At 35.8% G+C, this 17,490-nt stretch overlaps 1 protein-coding gene across 3 annotated transcripts; it reads right to left on the bottom strand.

Annotated features, from left to right (window-relative positions):
- Window positions 1–351: 351 nt before the first annotated feature.
- On the bottom strand, window positions 352–17,018 carry LOC113050932 (mitogen-activated protein kinase kinase kinase 20-like). Of its 3 annotated transcripts, XM_026214408.1 has the most exons (13): window positions 16,838–17,012; window positions 13,665–13,726; window positions 12,599–12,779; window positions 11,745–11,832; window positions 10,438–10,539; window positions 10,278–10,343; window positions 10,168–10,196; window positions 9,947–10,084; window positions 6,997–7,083; window positions 5,158–5,232; window positions 4,499–4,605; window positions 3,404–3,545; window positions 352–1,255 (listed from the first exon to the last, which is right to left on the bottom strand). In XM_026214408.1, the coding sequence occupies exons 3-13, from the start codon at window positions 12,755–12,757 to the stop codon at window positions 908–910; spliced, it is 1,341 nt and encodes a 446-aa protein (XP_026070193.1). In that variant the 5' UTR covers window positions 12,758–12,779; window positions 13,665–13,726; window positions 16,838–17,012; the 3' UTR covers window positions 352–907. The 3 variants fall into 3 exon arrangements, with proteins under 3 accessions (XP_026070193.1, XP_026070192.1, XP_026070194.1); XM_026214407.1 differs by lacking the exon at window positions 13,665–13,726 and having other exon boundaries at window positions 16,838–17,018; XM_026214409.1 differs by lacking the exons at window positions 13,665–13,726; window positions 16,838–17,012 and adding an exon at window positions 15,864–16,147.
- Window positions 17,019–17,490: the final 472 nt, after the last annotated feature.

Consider the following 17,490-nt stretch of genomic DNA (forward strand, 5'->3'; position numbering starts at 1 on the left):
GTTAATAAAACATTAGAAACAAGTTTACCTGTTTTGTCATCTATCACATAATATGATGTATAATTTATGCCAATACCACAAACAATGCAGAACAACTTCAGTGCTGAAAATTAATACTTGGGGTAAGAAGTTTGTTAAAATCCATAAACCCATGTTTGAGCAATAGTAATAGTCTAGCCTTAGCAAGCCCCACGTATTAAGTGGTTTTAGGATAAAACTAAAGACATAAATCAATGATGGAGGCTTAGAAAGAACTCCAGTGAGTGAATTATAATATTTTGTTTGACATATATTTTTAAAAATATAAATATTGGAAATGTTCCCTTGTAGTTTTTTCCCATTTCACACAAGTTGTACAGTATTTCCTTTATTTTATAAAAACTTCAGGGCTTTACAAAAAGAGCTTCAGAAATCCCATTAAATCTCACATCACACTTTATAAATACTGTAAATGTGTCTCACAGGGGAAATCTCAGCATGATCTGGTATCTCCCTCAGAGCAGGCAGAGATAAACCCCTCCCACCAATGGTAAATGCTTCCATTTATGGGCATATATGCAGTACCCCGTATCTTCCCAATTAGACCGCAGTGTCATTCATCGTGCTTGCTGTTTATCAAAAGGTATTAATACTGGTTAGCCGGTATATTCAGACCTGCAGCCCTACCGCTAAAGGGTTAGCGTAATACTCTGCTCTGGATAAAGTAATGCATGTTTTGTTTTGGGTTTTTTTCGCACTGAAACATACCACAAATGAGTTCAACTATTTTTTTCAAATATTCAGATCAATCGTTACAGTTTCAACTATTGATTCCTGATTTTGCTAGCTCTGACTCTAATCATTTGACCTTGCTTGAACCGGCTCTGACCCCATCTAACCCCACCCTATCATACCGTGCTGCCCTCCACTAATCGCTGTCGTCGTCAGACCAGCCAAAGTGGTTCATGGTGATGGCCATGTTCAGTTTGCGTCCCTCACGAACACTGCAGGACTTGGAGGAATTCTTCTTTGCTTGCATATTCAACTGTATCCCTGACTGGCTGATGAGGTTGCCACTGGGAATGTTCATATCCATGTCAAAGACGCTCCCGAACCCCAGCATGAGCTTCTGTAGGCTGGCCTGGCCCAGATCCCCGTTACTGCAGGTTGATGAAATCTGACAGCTGACCTCCGAGCTTTTGCTCTCCTCTATATGAGCCTCATAGAAGGACTCAGCACTGAGAGTAGCTGCCAAGGGGGAAATATGTGAAAACAGCTGCGGAAAGAACAAAGTCAACTGAAAGTTAGTAGATAGTTATTTGAATTAGAGGTGGAAATGTACATTCACATTTACACTACAATTACGTTAAATGGAAACTACAGCAGTCCTATTCCTTCTGGCCTGCAAATCTGCATGATTTTCTAAGATTTTTAAAAATACTTTGGCACTTAAAGCTTTTATCTAAAATGCATTATATAGGTACTCATAAATGTATGGTATAATGCACTGTATATTTTCATAAATAATTGTAACATTAGTTGAAAATAAAATGCATTTTAATATTTAAAGGCTTGTTTATGTTTAAATGTTTTCTAATACTTTCTAAAGGTGTAACAATGAATATATAAGTATTATAATGTATAATGTAATGTAACACTTGTAGTGTTCTTTAAAAAAAGTTGCAGATAATATAATATTAATGAAATAAAGGCCTCAGTGTAATTAATGAGAGTACATTATTATTAGTTTCTTAACACTTTTGAAAATGACTGCACTAAGTGCACTTTGTAATAATATCAAATCAAAACTTAAACTTTAAAGTGCATTTTAAATCATTAGGTTTAATTATTTTAGCCATGCTTTAATGAAGAGACTTATTTTGATGTGTTGACTAAAAGCACAAGTACTTTATGATATTTTAACTGTAGTGTGGTATTCAGTATTACATTTAATATAGCCTACTGTATGTAATACTAAGCTGCAACTTCATTACAGTTTTTTTTATTACAAATATAAAATAAATACTTAAAAGTATGCTCATGTATACTTCTTTCTCACACTTCACCATGAGCTCATGTTACTGTGTACACTGTATTATTGCAGATTTTCTCTATGCAAATGTAATAACCTTCTATGCTATCCAAAATTTGCCTGACACAATTAAGGCACACAACCAGTAATGTTGCACACAGTTCAAAGGTTTGTTTTAGACCACACTTTGTTGAAGTTTCACTTCTCCTTTGAGTGACTTCCTACTTTATCTGAATAATGCATGTCACATGAAAACATGAAAACATGACAATGTCCGCATTCTGCAACTTAAAAAAGCTGTGCATTGGTGTCTCATTTAATTAAATTGATTAAAAATAGTTTAATAGGTCTTAAAATTTCATAAATGAATAAATTGGGAATAGCAGGCATGTAAAATGGAACTTCCCCAAAACCCCAAAAAAGACACTCCACAGTAACCCAACTATGTTTAACCTCAATGTCTTAAAGTTGACCTAGCTATTTTGGCAAACAAACTTGGAGCTATCAAAACTCAGTGTCTGAAGGAAAGCGGAAAACGCATCAGAAACGCAAACGGTTTTACGCATCATTTACACATGGTTTGGAGCAGGCGTATATTTTTCGTGTTCCATCTAACATTTTGAAAATATGAACATTGTCATCAATCCAAAAAGATAAGTAAATCCAGTGGCTTTACAGATGATTTACACAAACACACACACACACACACACACACACACACACAAATTAATTCTGCTCGTGAATTAGGCCCATAGTGTATACTTCCTTCTTTCTCCTCCAGTATCTCAGCTTCACATGCATTATAAGTAAGTAAACATAAGCCAACTTATAAGTAAACCATTCATAGGTGGATTTGCAGCAGAAAGTATAAACACAGTGACACTATCAAAACTATCAAGACCAGCCCAACACAGCAATTTTAGCTCAGAGTTTTTGTTGAAAATGTTTATCTGTGTTTCTGTCCAATTTCAGACCAGGGGAGTTTGAGAATACTCTTTATAGTCATCATATTACAATAGATCCCACTAGTGGAGCAAAATTGACATGCTCAAAAAAAGTGTAGGGTCCACTAATGGCATCAAACCGAACTGTAATACAGTAAGGGGAGTCGTGGCCTAGAGGTTAGAGAGTTGGACTTGTAATCTGAAGGTTGTGGGTTTGAGTCTCAGGTCTGGTATAGGAGTTGTTGGTGGGGAGGATGAATAACCAGTGCTCTCTTCCACCCTCAATACCATGACTAAGGTGAGACCCATTGAGCAACTGAACCCCCATCTGCTCCCTGGATCCTGGGGAGGGCTGCCCACTTTGGGGTATGTGTTCATTACTGTGTGTGTGTGTGTGTGTGTGTGTGCACTAGGATGGGTTAAAAGCAGAGCACAAATGAGGACTCACAGGAGTGCAGGATCTGGATCTTTCCATAAGTCTGTTTTCCCACTCTGTCAGTCGTCTCTCTCTTTCTGCCAGCTCCTGCTCCTTACAGCTCAACTCCATCTCCAACTGCTTTAAGCGTTCCAGCGTCTCCTCAATCTCACACCTTACAGAGAAAAGACACAAGAAGTTTGATTAACACAGTGTATCATTCTCTCCAAACCGAAATGCACCTTTGACCTAAAAAAAAAGCCAGCTATCTGCAATTCCTGTCTGTGCCAGTAGGTGGTACTGTATGCTAAACCATACAACCCTCCACTCCAAGCCCTTCCTTTGGCTATTTTTAACAGGTATGTGAAGGAAGGCCAGAATGCCCCCCTCCGCCCTCAAAAGCCATATCAGCCCCTGCCAAAATCTCTCCACACACATTCTCAAAACGGCCCTCCTGCTAGAATTGATTTCTCTACCACTCTCATGAGGAGCGTTTCCAGAATGTCTCACCCTCCCTCTTCCTCCCCCTTCTGCTCCACGCTCTTTTTCCATTCCTCTGACATATCTCTCTTCATGCACTGCAGCTCTGCCGAAGTCAAGCATTCATTGTGTTTGTTTCCTTACTCGTACTTCTGTGTTGTAATCTAGTCAAAACCTAGTCTACACACTTTTTACTTCTATTATAGTTCCTCAAAAACATGATACCCACAAAATTTCAAAGCAAGATAAACTTAACAGAAAATAAGTTTATATATATTTATCATGGTGTACTTTAACGCACATGCATGTTTTGCTAGTTTTGATAAATCAACAGACAAACTGAAATAATTTTTTGCAGTAATTTCCACATTGTTCATGGCTCTTACATACAGTTACTTCCTGTTTCATATCTGGGTTTTTAACGTATGCTTTATGTGTTTTTAATTCTTGTAAGTTCCTGTTTCTAAAGTATACACTTTTTACGATTCGGTTATATGTGTCCATATGAATCACACTTGTCATTTGTACAAATGAATACAAAACCCTTCAATATGTTGGCAATTTTTAGTTTGAACTGAAGAGCATGCTTATAACTTCTTTATTTAATTTAACACTTGCGAACACTAGAAGGTTCTGGACTGGACGTACCTCCACTCTGCTTTGTTATGTAAGAAGGAGTTGCACTGGCCGGGCAGTTTGCTGTCGTTTTTCATGGTCTCAAGGGTGCTCAGGATCTGTTTGAACTGTGGCCTTTCCTGGAGATGAAAGTTTTATTATGTTTATTATGGCCATTCTTCAGTTTTTGTTCAAGCATTCATTAAAATGATAAAAACCTCATCCACTCTCTTTTTTTGGTTGCTTTCTCATTTAGCTCTTAAAATGTTAGCTCATAAACCTTCTACACACATACCTACCAACAAATTTGAGAACTCATGAAAACTTCACACTGAGGTCAGTAAGAATAAATGGCATAATTTGCCCTAATTTTTTACACCGTTCACATTGAATTTGATTATGAATCACCATTCTCTGCAAAAAATAATAATGATACACTAATTCTCCACTTGCTGACAAAAGAGAACAATCTAAAATGATTATTGCAGTTATTTCGGACTCAATCTGAAGATGTTCACAAACATGCATAGTTTCATAGTTTCAAATCTTGACTTCATTTGAACAGAACAGCTGCTTGTGATGTTCCTTCATTTGCAAGGCTCATCTGCTGAATGACTAAATGTAGACAGTCATTAGGATTCCAGTGATCCTGAACATCATGAGCTGAATTTCCTTTCTATCCCACCACGTACCTTGGGCTCTGCAATCCAGCAGCGTCTCATCAGGTCTGCAAAGCTAGCGGGGCAGCTGCTGGGAATGGTCGGCCTCTGTAACACATGACCCATACAAATACCACAGACACAAGCACACGCATTAGAATCCAGTTCGAAAACCCATTATAGCAGCCATTGCATAAAATTCTAATTTTAGCACTTTAGTCTGGTTTAAACTCTCAAAAGCAACGGCTGCAAAGCGTTCCTCTGGGTTAAGTTTACATCACAAATCAAATAGAGTGTATATCTCCATTTTCAAAGAGTCTGATATATAATAACCAGCATATAAGGATTAACAAAGAGCTTTTACATGGGTGCTGTTTACACGGCTAAGTGATAAAACGGAGTTCTCACTCAAGATAAAGGAACTTTAAGAGCATGTGAGGAGAGATGCTGTAATGGAGACTTGTCGAATCTCATTTGATAAGCCACACATGTAGGAACCTAATACTGTCCAAGTAGCTATAGCGGCACAGTATTAGATCTGACAAACAGCAATGGCACACCACATAATCATGAGTCCACGAGAGAATGGAAACTGCTCCTTCCCACTGGGAATTTAACATAAAACCAAAATATCTTTTCATTCATCTTTTGACCTCTCCCACTTCCCCTTTGCCAACATTTTCTCTTAACAGTACTTGCTCCCTTTCTCTCTGTCTCAGGCTGGGATGTTTATCTAAAAAGGTTTCATGACAACCCCCTACAGCACTAAAACCCCTGTGGTCTTCACTTGATGGCTTCTCTGCAGACGCATACAAGAGATCTACAATATATCTTAAATCTCTGTAATGTGTGCTAGTGCTCAATGAAAGTTGCAGAGGGTCTTGTACACATATAGAGGGAAGCTTCTGGATCAGCCCGCTATAAATAACCAGCTAAAGCAAGCAATGGAATCCATTATCATACTGCTCCGTTCCGTCCCACAGAAAGAACGAGAAACATAACTGTTCAAAAAGATTATGATCAGGTGTGATCCATGCAAAGTCTGTTCCAAATGTTAATCCCCATCATTACTTTTAATTTCTTTAGGTCAAATTTTTAGGAAGCACTGCTTGTTTACATCTTAGCTTCCATCTTTTATGTCAGCATTCTTTTAACATGTGTCAGGCAAAATGTCCAGTTCTGAATGGCAACTGGGCATAACACATGCGTTTTGTTGAGAATACATGCAATGCACATGTAAATGCAAATATGTGAATTGGATTGCAAAGTTTAGGGTTCAAATAAACAAGACTTTCAGAATCTGAAATCCAATTGGATTCAGTCAAACTGAAGAAAATGAGTGCATGTAAACAAAGCTAGTGAGAGAAAGCTAGTGATTCTATACACATCAGAATTCACAAATGCATTCGGTATTTAAAAGTATTGCTTAAAAAGTTCAATCTAATTAAGGTTCGCTATTTGTTGCTTATGTACAATTATGTCACTCTCTGGATGGATCTAACACTCTCATTCGTAGCTGAAAGCATGATAAACTCCACCAAAATGTGATAAATGAAAACACAAATGAGTTTTGTTGGCACAGATTCTATGTGGGAAACAGAGGTTAAACAGAGGTTCCAGTCTAGTGAGGATGCAGCTGTCTATGTAGGACAGAAGGCAGTTCACTAAGTTCTGGAACAAAGCCAGGAAAAGAGTCTGCCAAAGTTAACTATTACACTACTGACAATGTATGAAAGACATATTCACTGCTGAACTGACTTTAAAACTTAAACAGTAATGTGACTATACTAAAATTACATTCATTCGGTGGTTTTACAGTATTAGCATTCCTCTCTTAAGAACACTGAGGGATTGTGGGATACTGTGTAGTACCTCATGTTTTTCCACCACCAACCAGGCCACCTGCAAACCCTCAAAACCTTTAAATGGCACTTCTCTGGTTAGCATCTCCCACAATACCTGCAGGACAAAGCACAAATCAGACAATAAATGTGCATATGTCCTGGCATTGCTCTCTACAACAAATCTGGCCTATTCCACAAACACAAACATATATGGGTTGAACAACACTTGGAATGCAGTTTACGCAGACACACACACACACACACACACACACACACACACCCTAGTATGAACAATCATTGCTTATATGAATAAACATACTTGTATGAACAAACAATTATTATTTTTTTTTACTAAAAATACAAGCCTCAGCATTTGCCTTTCTTTTTTCCATGGGATACAACAGCAGATATCTATAGAAATGTCCTGGCTGCTCTGTTCTATACAATGAAACGGAAACCACAATACTTTTTTTTTGTGACAATGTAAAAGTCTTTTTGTATGTCCTTTTTGATTAATTAGTATAATGCATCCTTGCCAAATAAAAGTATACAAATCGTGTACGTCAAAATTCTTCAAAACGCTCGTGAAAAAACAAAACGCTCTAGCGGTTAATAAACAGAACTGCTTGTGTCTTGCGGAAGAACATCGTAGCCGGAACTACTTCTCTCTGTTTATGTCTATGAAGAATCACAAAGGTACTGGGTTACTCCGCCGCGGTACCCCCGAAGCAATCTAAAATAGTCCGAATATAAACACTTATTATAGGTGCACCCTAGTGATTCAGGACAAGCTAAAAACACGGTTTGGAAAACGGATTCATGGTGTACTCGCTTATTATATAAATTTTTCTACATTTTGAACACAAACAAAGTTACGGACAGCAGCTCTGATTGGTTGTTTTTTACCGGGAGCGATGGAGTTTCTGCAAATGGCAATAGGACACTGGGAGGAGCCAGAGGAGCTTGATTTTTCCACAGATTGTCTGTCTCATATACTACTGTCAGGACATAATGACAGGTTTAATAAATATGTAAAAAATATATTTTTACAAAAGTTCCCTACTGCAGCTTTAACGGTCAGCAGCATCGAAATTCCTTGAAAGTTTTTCGTATTTGCATATTAAAAAAATGTATGTACATTTATAACAATATTCTTCGTATTATATCACCTATGCTTTAAATTACAAAAAAACTGTTAACGCTAAAGCGAGGGTGTTTCTAATGTCTGCGGGAGAGAAGGTTTAATTTGACATCGTTCTCTCTTCTGACTGCTGTTATCAGTCTCTCTCAATTTTTTTCCTTTTATTGAAAGTCATGAAAACACTATCGTGGAGTTTTTCTTTTGCTATTTGAGCCAGTGTTAATTTTGACACGAAATTTTAATTTAGTTTTAGTCTTAGTCTTTTGACTATAATTCTTTTTAGTTTTAGTCAAGTTTTAGTCATCTGATTTGTTTTAATTTTAGTCTTATTTTAGTCGACTACAATTGCTTGGTATTTTAGTCGACTAAAATTGCTTGGTATTTTAGTCGACTAAAATAAGACTAAAATCAGTAACAGATTTACTAGACAATTTTTTACAGCTGGTATAGGAAACAAACTTAACCAAAATATATAAAACACAAATTCAACTTTATTTCAACACAACTGTGTCTTTATTTTGATTCAAAAGCTTTTATGCAGCAACAAACACTGTCATGATAATGTAAACAATAACTAGCTGCCAATTGACCATCAATAAAAGAAAAATAAAGTTAGGTCCAGGACCTTAAAGCTTACAGCTGAGCTGAACAATAACTGCATACATTTAAAGTAAATATTTAATAAGTTGGGTGGATAAAAAAAGTAACAAGATTTTATAAGGTATTCATTTGTCTAGCAATATTGTATGTTTTAAATACTACAATATTGCTAGATTAGTATGTATAATGATAGGATGTGAACATTCACGTTTCACATGACTTATATAGAAATATTTGTGATATTGTCAACAAGTAGAACATTATAAAATATACTAAACATTAGTATTAATCAAATGTATGTATCATAATATTACGTATTAGTATGGTGCTCTCATCTAACTTGATAGGGGCTAATTTAAAGTACTTTCAGTTCGTAATATTTAATGCTACAACATCCACGCACTGCAGTCTTCCAATTTTGCTTAGCTCAATAAACAAAAGAACATCGTTGTGAAATTACATTTGAGAAAATGTCCAGGTGGCTCGTCTGTAAATGTCTTTTCAAATTAGTTGTGTTCTTGGCACGAATGAGCGCTCCGCGTGCTTTACACTTTGTTTTGTTTTGTTCGTCGTCAAACGTGAAGTGAGCTGTGGACATTTTGTCGCTCTTTTAGACATCACCTCTTCGAATGTCGTCTTCCCGGGAGCTCATTTAAAAACTGAAAACCTTCGCTTCACGTCTCAATAAGTCAGGCTCGGATTGGTTCTCTTCTCTCATGCAGTCTGCCTGTTCCGTTTTGCCGGTTCTTTTGCTCATTCCTCGCATCTCTCCCGTCTGCTGATTTGATTTTCGTCACAGTCTATTTTCGTCTCGTCCTTTATTTAGTTGACGATAATGTCAATCAATTTAGTCATAGTTTTAGTCTCCATCAGTGCCTTCTTTTTTAGTTTTCGTTTCGTTTTCTTTCGCAAAAATATATTCGTGACGAAAATAATAACGAAAATATTTAGTCAACGAAATTAACACTGATTTGAGCAAATGCAAAAATATGTTTGCGGTACTCTCCCATTCGCTCTCTTCAAGTTAACCCAACTATGACGATTTCCGCAGCTGAGAAACCCAGAAATGTGAAGAAAGTCCATTTGAATCTGGCAGAATTTGAATTCTTAAACTATCCCATTTTATGAACTCTTTTTTTTTATTTTATTATTATTAATCCAGGGACACAGAGATAGAAAAACGTGATCACAGCACATTTATACTACAAATGTAAGTCATAAAAATATAAGTACTTACCACGCCGTACGAGTAGGTGTCACATGTTTCTGAGACGGGCAGACTCTGGATCACTTCAGGGGCCATCCAAGGGAAGGTGCCCACCAGAGACATGTGCGTTGTGTGAGAAACCAACTTAGATGCTCCAAAATCACAGATCTGACACCAACAAACAGGGACAGTTAAATTGATATTAATTAGCACAGTTTAAATCCTAAGATTTAATTACGAAGGAAACATACCTTTAATACATTGTCTGCAGTTAACACAACTAATGGAGAGAAAATAAATAGTTATTGGTGTATAATCATAATTTTTGAATTTTTTGCTTGTGAAATTGCTCACAGCTCACCATTTCTTGACTTCAGGTCTCTGTGAATGACTTTCACAGGAGCCTCGGCGTGTAAATAATGCATTCCTACAGAGAAACAAATCACAGAACCAGCCATTAGCTCATAAGGAAATGCGACTGAGCTCATTCCATAAAAACATGTATTCATACAGGCACACACCTTTAGCAATATCCATCGCCCAGGTCATTACTTGATCCATATCCATCTCCTCACTGTCAACACTGGACAAATATTCATACAGTGATCCTCTGCTGGCATATTCTACAATACAAACACACAAACCATATACATATCACCACATGTCTCAACTAAATGTTGTGGAGCTGATATATCCTTAAGATGATAGCTTCATTTGTTTGGAACATATATACAGTACTTGGGGGTCGGTAAGATATTTGCATGTTTTTTTAAGTCTTTTAGGTTGCATTTATTTGATCAAAGATAAAGTAAAAAAAAGTAATGTTGGGAAATATTATTCAACTATATGTTTTCGAATTTAATAGATTTTAAAATGTAATTCATTCCTTTGATGCAAACTCCAGTTAACAGTGTCACACGATACATTACAAATCATTCTAATATGCTGATTTGCTGCTCAAGGAACATTTTTATTAGTAGCAATGTTGAAAACTGATGTGCTGCATGATATCTTTGTGGAAACCAATTATTCTTTTTTCATTCTGGGACGAATAGAAAGTTCAAACGAACAGCATTTATCTGAAATAGAAATCTTTAGTAACATTATAAAAGTCAATTCAATACATTATTGTCGGATGTATTAAAAGTACTCATTTTTGTGTATTGCTTGTCATTGTAACCAGTTTACATACAGAGAAGCAGAAAGGAGTGAGAGAGAATAGCTGAACCAGCAAAAAGTTTGTCTCATGTCGAGATGTCAATCAACACATGAGATCATCTATCACCAACCCTCGAGTGAAGTCAGACACAGCTTAGCACACTCAGGGCTTCCCATTTACACACACACACACACACACACACACACATCTACAGACACACAGGGAGCAGATGCTGGCAACAGTCAGGGAATTTACTGAATATACAGCTGACAAAGCCACTGACAGACATGCTCTCGAGAAATGATTAGGCCACATTAATCTGCTCATAAGCGCATTTCCATCCCTGGAGAAAAAGATCACAATAGGATGTTTAAAAAATAGCAAGACAACTGTGTAAGCATGTAAAGCGTGTAAATGTGCATCTGTCCTCTTGATGAATTATCCTCACCCCCTGATTACCCACAAAGCTTTTTACAGTCACAACAACATGGCATTTTAAGAGAGGGATACAAGAGGAGGTATCATATAAACTCTGAGTTACATGCTGCATAAGAACCCTAGTTCTGAGATCTCAACAATAACTGAGAAACATCACTTTTTTTTGTCTTATTAAAGCAATAAAACATATAACTGGTTATGAAACAGAAACAGAGCACATTGTATTATTACCTGTGACAATGCCATAGTTAGGCGCCTCCAGAATGGCTCCGTAGAACTGAATAATATTTTTGTGGCTCAGGACACTCAGAATCTCAGCCTGGATGAGGCGAAGGAAAAAAACAAAAACAGATGCCGAGGTGAAAGTCACAGACTGCGGTCAAACACTCAGACTCAAATGAGTGCTGCATCAATGTCATCAAACTATTTTTTCATTACAGTATGTCAAGGTCAGATACTATGCTAGAAATGTGCGCGAACATGGAGCTATTAACAGTATTGTGGGACATGTCCGCTGGGACTCTGAATGGCTTCAGCCAGGAAAGCTGCTAAACTCTGTAGGACAGACTGTGTCAGTGCTGCTGAGCGTTCATTAATACTGACAGCAACACACACCGCCTGCAAACCAACATTAAGATGCTACATTTTACACTTACAGTATATCAAATTTGCTTTAGACAAAGAGAAATAGAGAAAGGCGGGGGAGATATGAAGGGAAAGAGATGGTCATGGGAAACTGTGCATCCTTACACTCCCCCTCAGTCCTGACAATAAACAAGTTTTAATGGATGGATGGAATACAGGAAATGATACAACACTGGCTATGTACACACATACTGTGTCCAGCTTTCTCAGCATTTAGATTATGTACTAAATTTGATTATAAAACTCTATTTGCATAAATTGCATTTAGCATTATATGTATATAAGGCATGAATAACATATTATAAACATACACATCATGATTTTCTGTACAGCTGCTTTGAAACAATATGCACTGTAAAAGAATATTTGACTTGGCTCACTTAAACTCCCGAAATAACAATACATTCATAAACACTAAATAAACTGTGAGTCTAACAAACCTCAGCGTCAATCTTCAGCAGTTTTTTGACAGCCACTTCTTTGTCCTGTGAGATCCAGTGTGCCCGGTACACGCTCCCAAAACTCCCGCCGCCGCAGTTCTCATAGAAGCGGACGTCATCGAAACGGATCTGAACGAAGCTAGCGCTGAGGGACGACATCTCATACTGACATTCACTGTTGCTGAGGAAAGAGAGAGACAAAGCAGATTAATATATATAAACATATTAGGCCAATGAAGTGATCAGTATAATGTGACAAATTATATATTTTATAATATTATTAATAATAAAAACATAATAGAAATAAAAGTTGCAACAAAAATATAAACTCAGTAAACAGCTAAACAAAATATTTTTAAGGAAAATTAAAATTCTGTAATTTTTTTACTCACTCTCATGTTGTCCCAAACCTGTATTATAGATTTTTTTGGTGCTGAGCATAAAAGCAAGATATTGGGGATCATTTGACTTGCTTTGATGTGTTCCTGTGGCTCAGTGGTAGAGCATTGTGTTAAAAGTGCAAAAGGTTGTGGGTTTGATTCCCAGGGAACACATATTAGGTTAAAAAATGTATAGCCTGAATGAACTGTAAATTGCTTTGGATTAAATCGTCTGTGCGTAAATGCGTAAATGATTTCACCTATGTCACGCATGACCTTTCCAATGTGATGACGTTATGTGTGAGATTGAGCTGGGACAAGATGAGCATTTGTGGTTAAAAAGTATAATTACATTAAAAAAAATTTGTACAATGCTAGATAAGCCCCTTAATCGTCGGCTGGGATCGTGTAGAGCCCTTCGAAGCTTCAGTGAAACTGCAATTTGGTTGTTCAACCCGTTGGGTCACATTTGTAGGCCACTATGAAGAAAAATCCTGGAATGTTTTCCTCAAAAACCTTAAATCACTTTTCAACTGAAGAAAGAATTACATGAACAACTTGGAGGACATGTCAATCATATCAATTTTTTTCAATTTCTAATATCTTTTTTTTGCTGATCAGGATTTGTGCTGCAAGAGTTTCCCCCAAGTTTTCTTTTTGTTTTGTTCAGTTTTGCAGATACAAACCTCTTGTGTGGATGGGCCTTGGGGAAAGGTTTTCTTTGGTTAGTGAGTGAGTTTCTTGACTCCTGTAAAGTAGAATACAATTAAAAATTTAAACAACTTTAAATTAATGATAAATATTACATGAAAAAGTTACACTTAAAAAAACTTAGTTGCCTTGTCAAGCTGGATAACTAAAATACTAAACCAACACTAAATTGAAAATAATAATATATAATTTTAAAGCACATAACAAAATGACCAGTCTTAAAATGGCACTGAAAATATAAAAATAAAAAGTAATTCAAAATAGTCAAGCTTTAGATGCTCTAAACTACACCAGGGACGCATGACTTCAGTGCCACCAATCTTTATTTAAACTCTACAAGTTGGAAACTTTTGAATTAGAATAGTTTTCAGGATGCCAGTATAAACACAACAAGAACAGAGTTTTCCTGTTTGGCATGACAACGTTTAATGTTCCTGACAATCTCTGTACTCCCATCTAGCCACTTATTTACTAGTAAAAGTTTATTAAAGTCAAAAGTGAATTATTACTGTTGTATTTTAATGTTGTAGAATAAAACATGAAAATATCATGAATTTTTGTTTTAGGACAAATTTTATTTCAGGCATTTAACCACCCAATGACTCAATGAGAAAAACAACACATTTACTTTGGAACGATGGAACCAGAAGTGTAAAACTGATAACATGTTTTCAAGCTTTAAGATTTATTCCTGCTGCACTGTATGTAGAACAATTAAAACACCTCTAAAGCAGAATGCTACACAGTCATGCACAACTGTAAGAATGATGAATTATGATGATTCTTATTCAATCAGAGCATGAGAGGAGTTGAGTTGGGTGGGGGTCTATTTGAAACTTCTGCCCTCTGCATGTTCACATAACTGCAGAACAACTTACAGTACATGTGCCTTTGGTGTGCTCTGCTACATCTGTAATTGGACTCCTGCCACTTTTGTCTACACTAAACTACACTAAATCTTTTTATTGAACTGGGTGCAGAGGATTAAACAAAGTTCAGCACTGATATGACTATGCACATGTTAATGGGTTTGTTTGAACTCATGTCAATGAACCAGATATTTATAACCTGTCCCTTGCTTGTCCAGAACATGTTGTCACAATGTTGGAGTTGGTCTGATTATTCTCCCATGATTTCCCAGGTCTCTATGATATTCTGATATGGCTGGAGGCCCCACACGGGGTTCTGTACATTGCCTCAAAAGAGCCCACCCTTATGTCTCTAGCATTTTCTGTCACCTAGATATGGCTGAGGTCATGAGGGCTGTAAGGACATTTTCACTATTTCATAGTTTGCCAAGCAAAAGATGCAAGTATGATTGCTTGTGTACATGATATATATATATATATATCTATATATCTATATATCTATATATATATATCTATATATATCTATATATATATATATATATATATGTATATATATATGTATATATATATGTATATATATATATATATATATATATATATATATATATATATATATATATATATATATATATATATATATATACACACACACACACACACACACACAAACACACAAACACACACATTTATATAAATATGGTTTAGGCTTGTGAGATTTACTTAGAAACAGAAAGTGTTAAGAAAATTCATAATGGCAATTACACACATTGAATTAAACAATATATTTTGAATTAGAAAGGTAGAGATTTTTTATTTACTCTAGTAATCTTTTTTTACAACTCAAAATCATTTTCTATCATTGAAAATTGTTAACAATGAACAATTATCAAAAAGGTTCTTTATTACACCATTAAAGTTCACCGATAAGTTTTACTTTCAAATCATGTATTTGTTTTTATGGAATAAAAAAAGGGTTCAGCACCAAAAAGGGTTCAATTATTGTCACAAACCGGAGAATACTAAACTAGAACTGTTTAGAAATAAAAAAATAAGTGTGTATTAGCTTAAATTAAACTTAAAAGTACTTCCATGTGACAATGTTTTTTTAGAATAATATATTTTGATTAATAAATTAATAATTAAAGTTTATATATATATATATATATATATATATATATATATATATATATATATATATATATATATATATATATATATATATAGTTTCCATTGTCTCTCAATTAGATTATAAAAATGCATGTACAAGAATTAGAATAATGTTGTTATAAATGAAGTATAACTTACTCACACTGCAGGACATTGCAGTTACTGCTTGACCTCAACTAACCATTAAGTGTGACGAAACCAGTCGCAACAAACACAAGTTGAATTTGCCAGTATTTCCAAATCCAAGAGTGTACTTCTGAATACTTATCTTTCAGCCCAGGCTCATGTTAGCTTTCACCTCTAATGTAGTAAATGTTGATGCTGTTGTAGTTGTTAATGGGGTCTGGTTTCTTATACATTACTAGCACATGCGTCACTCTTCCCTGAAATCTATGACCTCAACTCAGATTGGCTTTCCTAGTTTAGAGTGACCAACCTATGTCCTGTATGTCCACAGTCTATCACATAAAGAGCGCTCGGTCTCTAAAAACAACCCTCATATCATCACTGACACTGGGGCCCGATGGCTGTCACATCAGGGGCCAACAGGAGTCAAGTGTGTCACACAGTTAACTATTCTTAGAAACCGCTCATTCATACATCGGACTTGATTCATTGCCAAAAAACATCCTAACATATCTATCCATCTATCTAAATATCTATCTATCTAAATATCTATCTATCTATTGTGTAAATAAACAGCAAATAGGAGGCTATATGAATATAAAGTTTTAAATTAAATCATTCATTTGCAGTATTTCCACATCACACGTTCTTATATGTGCACATATTTATGTTCTTTGTAAAGGAATTTGTAAACAGTGTTGTTCTTTATGATTTGCTAATATTTTTAGGTCCCCTCCATTTGAGGTTAAATACTTTGGAATAGTCTGGAAAACTTTTGTACAAACGTGCAATATATTATACTTCTGTATAAAAGATTCTGTAAAAAGCAAAAAACATAAATGACAAACATTATCTCACACTCTCCTGAAGAATCAGCTGCAGAGTTAAAACTCATCCCACGCAATGATATAGCAAATAATGTTACTATTAACACATACATAGCATAATGTGTGTTCTGATAAACATTTAAAAGCATGGTTTCTTACCTGCTAGTCGTGTTTTCCGTGCGGTCCGGTGAAACGCGTTTGCCTGTCGCACTCTGAACAATCCCAGTCATAAAATAATATGCGGAGCCCCATGTCTCGTGTTACCGCACTTCCATAACAGGACACTTCGAAGTTGGGACGGCTGGACGAATTATGAATCCTACTACGGTAAAGGCTTGAATTATGAATATGAATTACGACAATCTGACGTTAAGCGGAAACCAAACGGAGAGGCCAATACGTAACCGAATTAATATTCATGATTCAAACCCCAGCGCCAATGAGCTAGACGTTTTACGTAATTAATATTAATTAGCCAAGCATTACAAATGTAATGACAACAGCGCCTCTACACGGACACAGGCAGGCAATGAAAGGGTTTAAAAAGTAACTAAATAGATAAATTAATGTTTGTTACTAATTATATTCATAAAATAATTAATCACTAAATGTCTCACATTTTATGTAGGCCTACATTCAAGAGAGTTAGAAATGGATCGAAAATATATATAAAATAATATATATTGATGACGCATATTCACATGCACATATCATTGCCTTGAAAATGTATAAATACCGCATTGAAATCTCCTTTATTTACCTGTACTTACCAGTTGCAATACTCTATTGGATTTTCGTATGGAATTAATTTA

The sequence above is a fragment of the Carassius auratus genome, chromosome 31 (genome assembly GCF_003368295.1).
Source record: "Carassius auratus strain Wakin chromosome 31, ASM336829v1, whole genome shotgun sequence".
Lineage (NCBI taxonomy): Eukaryota > Metazoa > Chordata > Actinopteri > Cypriniformes > Cyprinidae > Carassius > Carassius auratus.